This window comes from Psammomys obesus, unplaced genomic scaffold, assembly GCF_907164565.1.
Source record: "Psammomys obesus unplaced genomic scaffold, mPsaObe1.curated_primary_1811, whole genome shotgun sequence".
Classification (NCBI taxonomy): Eukaryota; Metazoa; Chordata; class Mammalia; order Rodentia; family Muridae; genus Psammomys; species Psammomys obesus.
This window is the reverse complement of record NW_026596433.1, coordinates 630,910-636,666: the sequence shown is the minus strand read 5'-3', so window position 1 is coordinate 636,666 and position 5,757 is coordinate 630,910. Positions and strand designations below refer to the sequence as shown.

General features: G+C 36.5%; 1 protein-coding gene across 1 annotated transcript in view; it reads right to left on the bottom strand.

Moving 5' to 3' along the window:
• Positions 1 to 442: 442 nt before the first annotated feature.
• The window catches only part of Tll1 (tolloid like 1), a 125,889-nt gene continuing 120,574 nt past the window's right edge, over positions 443 to 5,757 (bottom strand). Inside the window, exons 20-21 of the mRNA XM_055597887.1 lie at positions 1,733 to 1,983; positions 443 to 628 (exon numbers count right to left, since the gene is read on the bottom strand). Of these exons, the coding sequence (XP_055453862.1) occupies positions 494 to 628; positions 1,733 to 1,983 (386 nt within the window). The 3' untranslated portion in view covers positions 443 to 493. The remainder of the gene's footprint in view (positions 629 to 1,732; positions 1,984 to 5,757) is intronic.

Sequence of the window (5,757 nt, the reverse complement as noted above, 5' to 3'; positions counted from 1 at the left end):
CACCTATGTTTATATGACAAATCACTTTCCAAAGACCACTATTCCACATCACCTTACATGGAGTTGGTTTACACTGTGTCTGACCTAAAAAGACTAAGCCAACATGAAAAAAACCCAAGAAGTATGTTTCCACATTATGATCTGTCTGGTCATTTTATGTCCCCAGATCTTGAAAAAGTAGTCAAGAAATCACTCCAGAGAAGCACAGCCCCTGGAATGAACTGTCTGAAGAGTGAGGCATCTTTCTCAAGCTGTTACTCTTCCTTGAAGCATGTGGTAACCTTCCACCGTGTTTATTGATCTTCAAGCATGACTTTCAAACATCTTGCAATGCTAATCAGGTTTTAGTTCTCTTTCATTTCAGAGATAACTTTAATCTTGCAGTCCTCTTTTATTCAAATTCATTATACAAAACATTTTTACTAATATTTTCAATTTTAAAAATGTCTTCTTTCCACGTCATGTTCCTTTATGTTCTGAGGGAGGGTCAGTATTAATTCTCAGCATGCATAGTTTCTGGGTACCTTATACTTTTGTATCTTATATAAAATCCTTTCTTGTTGATAGTATCATCAGTATGAAAATGAACTAAAACTGCATCTTCAATTGAATAAATTTCTTCTGGTGGCTGAAAGGACAATAAGAAAAAAAAAAAAAAAGCAGAAACCAAATGAGCAGTAGAATGAACTACTATTTCTTGTAATGCACATGCTCTAACAATTCAACCCACTCAGCAACCTAGAAAAGCTCTCATGTTGTATTTCTTTAGATTTAGGGAGGAAAATGGCATACGAAAGATCTCATGTTTTAGTTCACTTCTAAATTCCAGAATTTTCAGTAAGATTGGATATTTTTTTCAAAACTTTAATCCATCTTCTTTTAAGTTATATGTAAATAAAGAAGACTACAAAACAATAAGGAGATAGTGAGTCATTGTTCTGAAGTGAGTCACTTGTGAAATTTAGATCATCTAAATCTTCATTTCTTCCGCTTTTAATAGTCTAAAACTTTCTAAGAAGATCTTTTGCCACAAGTGCTATTTGGGTAGAAGTTTGATATTATTATTACTATTATTATTATTATTTAATTCATAGATAAGGCTTGAGAAAGAGCCTCAGAAAGTTGAGGCTATTGTCATCTCAAGCAAAAACAGACATTCAGAATAGTTTGACTTTGAGTGCAGTGAGTCCTGGAAGACATAGAAAGTGCTTTTCACTCTAGTTTCTCATGTGGCTCCCCACTTGCTACATCTCGACTCTGTCTGTGCACGGAGAGCAACGGAGCGGGGTCCAACTTGGCTCGGCCTACCTTCATAGCTGCCCCTGCCACTCTGACAAGAGAGATTTCTTAAGAAAGGAATGTGAACTGGAGCGATGTGGGTTTACTTTTTCTGTCTCTTGTGCTTTAACGTAGGAGGGAACAACGTTGCCGAGGCTGTGTATCTGGATATATTGTTTAAGATTATTATGCATTTAAATATCCACTGCACAATGAGAACTTAGAATTTGGAAAACGACAAAAAATCAGAACTAAGTTCATCTACTCACATGAACTGTAAACTCATAAATGAAAAAAAAAAGGGGAAGAGAAGAGCCATGCTTACTTTTGTCAAGCCAATGATAGTAAGAAAGTGTGACTTTTTTTCAAGAATCTTTATAATTTGTAAATATTATATATATGATCAGGCTCCTTATTAACTGGGTGTCAAATATCAACAGTGATGTGTACTTACGCCAGATCCACAGAATCTACCAAGACCCATAGCTTTTGAATTGAGACCATCAAAAATCTCAACATAGTCATAGCCGCAGTCAGCTTCTTCTTCTACTTCAAAAGTCTGGAAGGACAATTCCAGTCGAGAGCCTCGTTCGGACACTAGCAGCCACTCACAGTCCACTTGTCCTGGGTAGTTATTGTCACCAAACTGAGCATGGGAGTACAGGTCTCTGGGCTTGGGCTCTGCTTTCAATCGACCACCGCACTCTGCCCAAAGATAGAAAAAGGAAATGATTAAGGCGGTGAACTTCCATGGTCCTACCTCCATTTCAGTGGTCTCTATCCAACCTCTGGCTCCTGTTTCCATGTCTAGTTTTAGGTGTGTGTATGTTACCAGAGGTCAGAAAGGATCATGCATACAGGCAGAAATGGCACACACAGCCTATCTGGCTTCTCAGCTTAAACATCTGACTAGCTATATGACTATGGACAAATGTCTTTGATCTCTATTTTTCCAAAAGTAAAATACATATGATAATGACATTAATTTTTTGTGAGTTTTCAAAATACAGTACCCACTTGGAAGATTATCTGTCACATAATAATGCTCAATGGAATTATGGGAGATACACCTAATGCTGTTTTTACCTTTAAATGATTCTTTTTATGATGAAACTTAGAACTCAGTAACCATGGGAATAAAAATAACATGAAAATATTAAAACATATAAAATTCATGTGTGCATGTACTATATAGAACAGTATGTACATCTGTTATTATATATGTTCAATAATAATATTTAATTGAGCAGTAATATTATCTCACTTGATCAGCAAAAGAATACACAATTCATCACAGAATCTGTCTAGATATAATTGGTGTATTTGCTATAATAAAATTTTAACTTTATTTTTTAGAGAAGTACAAATCAGCTTTGTGTACTGCCATCATCACCCATGGAAAACACATCAAAGAAATAGAGCTGTGTGAATAAGATCTCTTAGCTTGTCTAATTTAAACAAAGGGTTATTCCCAAAACTCTGTAGTGGTTAACTGTGGTCAGAGCCCTCGATTTATTATAACAGATTAAACAGAAGCATCTGCAGGCTAAAATGGCCTATCAACAAATACATCTGTAAGCACAGAGATAAAGAAGGAGATGTGAAGAGGTTGGCAGAAGGCAGGCTGCTTGCCAACATCTGAGAGGTTTCCTACTATCTGTGACAACTTTGGAACTAGGAATTCCAAAGCCAAGACCAGGAAATGCCCCAGAAAATAAAGGGTTGTGGGACTTGGAATGCTAAACCACTGGGTATGAAAACACGTTCTTAAAAAGTGTCACCATTGGTCATAAGATAACCTATAGTTTGGATGGGCTGGGCAGCAGAAATGCCTAGGACAGTTTTTAGATCAGTATTTGTTAAACTGCATTGTGCTTGGGGGATTTGTTCATTTTTATTCACCTTGTATTTATGTGTGTGTGAAGATACTGTGTGCACGTCCACATATTATGGAAATCAGAGGTAGACACCAGGTGTTTTTCTCAATCATTCTCTACCTTATTTTCTTAACATAGTATGTTTCACTAAGCCTAGATTTTGCCAGTTGGGCTGATTTGGCCAGAATATTGGTCAACAAATCCCAAGTTCTCTCTGTCTTCCCAGTAACTAAGTAGGGAGCTGTGTGGCACAGTGCCTGCTTTCTAACCTGCTTTTGGGAATCTGAACTCGGGCTTTCATGCTTGGGAGGTACACAGTTTACTGACTGAGACACCTCCCCAGCAATCTGCTTGCTAACAATTTTAGATTAATGTTTCTGAATCTGATATAAGAATCCTATATCTGAATGTATAGGGTCAATAAATCCTTAGGATTTGTTTCAGTGCAGCTTCTCATTCACAGATCTTCATACTTCTAGCTCCAAGAATATCGTCCTCATAGAGTTAGCTAATATACTAACAGAGATGCTACTATTACAGTTATTTACACACCAAATAACACATTAATGATACTATCCCTAAGGACTGGAAATTCCACCAGATTTGTGATTGTGTTAGTCGAAAATCACACATTGGAAGCCAAACACTGCTTCCCCACAGTAGCTCTTTCTTAATCAACTCCCAGGAAATATTCTGTCCTATATGCCACAGACCTTCACAGTCAGATTTTGTATGTCCAAATCTAGGCTCTGTTCCACTTTGTACAGGAACTCTATCCTGTTTTATTTTTATTTTTTAATATTTATTTAACATATTCTGTGGTGCTAAGAATCGAACAAAGGGCAGTGCATGCAAGGCTTGTACCCTCCCACTGAGCTAAATGCCAGGCTCTGCTTCATTTCAAAATGGATATCACACACAGTGCTCATGGCAGACAGTCATTGTGGAAAATGGATGATCAACCCATACATAAAATTTAATGCTGCAAGACTCATAGCTAAAAGCAATCTTAAATGCCTTATTTAAGCTATGAGAGTACATGGAAAATCAGGTGTTTTACTGAAAGCAACAACAACAAAAATGGAACAAGAGCTTTAAAAAGTATTAATTTTCTATCAGAAAGGAATCGTTTGTATCTTTAGGAGCTGTAAAAACACCACCTGAAAAATGCATCTGATTTTGGGGGCTTTAAATGGTTCAGTAGTTAAGAGCGCTGGCTGCTCTTCCAAGGGGCCTTGATTCAATTTCCAGCACCTACAAGATGGCTCACGACCTTCTGTGACTCTAGTTCTAGGGCATCTGATGCCCTCTTCTGCCTTGCACAGGCAACAGGCATGCTTGTGATACACACACATTCATGCAGGCAAACAGCCATCCACGTGAAATACAAACAAATGAGTCTGAAAAATACATCTGATTTCAAGGTAGAATTATGTGAACCATTGAATTGAAGTTTCTTATTTTAATAACTGCCACTTCTTAAGGTTCTGTATACTGATGGATTGATGTTGTTTCTAATTTTTAAGAACAGTCAGCACTTTAAATACAATAACTCCACGGGTCAGAAAGAACTGGGGCCATGGCACAGGAGATACAGGGTACGCGTGTTTGGCATGCCTGCTTCAGAGGCAGTCTTCTGTCATCCCCAAATTGGAAGGAGAGATAGATAAGGTTGAAATAAAATAGAAGAACAAAATGTGTAAAGACACTTAAGACATCTAAGAACTTACACATAACAAAGTTGTCAACACTTGTTTTTATTAAAAGTCATAGGGCATTAGGTTTAAGAGAGAGTAAAATACTAGAAAAACTATTCTTTCGTGTTCACCAGGTTTAGTCATTCCTAAATGCTCATACATCTCTGTTCATTCCAATAAATGTAAAAACTATTTTACTATCATTAAAAACCATAGAGAAAATTTACTCTGCCCATGATGGTTTTAAGATAAACATTTGGGATCTCATGTCTGCCAGTGGTATGAAATTTGTATGCCCCAAGAGAAACCTCACATCATAAAATAATATATATCATGAGGTAATTCATTGCTTTTTGACTTCTCCTAGTTATTCAAACCCAAGCCAACATAGTGTTTGACAATTTCCTGGAAAAGATAATTCATGTAGTCAAAATGTTGTCAATAAATATCTGTATTAATTTATCAAGCCAAAATATATAAAACCAGTCTTGAGCATGCCAGCAATATAGCTTTTAAATCAATAGTTTAACAGTGTTTTCTAAGGTCCCAAGGCCTCATCCATACTTCTGAGAACCTGAAAATAGACGTGTGGTAGATTTCACTTTAATCTGCAAAGACGTATTTGTTTGTGTCTTGGTAAGTATTAAATTCCAAGAAGACATCCTGCAATTTAACCTATTAGTGCTTTTAGTGGTCTATTCTAGTTCAGCTGACCTCCATATAAGTAACTTATTTAAAAGGGTATGATAACATATTATTGGAGTTTTAAATGCCACTTGCAAACAATAAAATGCTTGCTACTAGAGAAAAATCATGCAAAAAAGGCAAAGCTACTCTTTTACTCCATTCCCTGTCTACCTTTCTTTCTTTCTTTCTTTCTTTCTTTCTTTCTTTCTTTCTTTCTT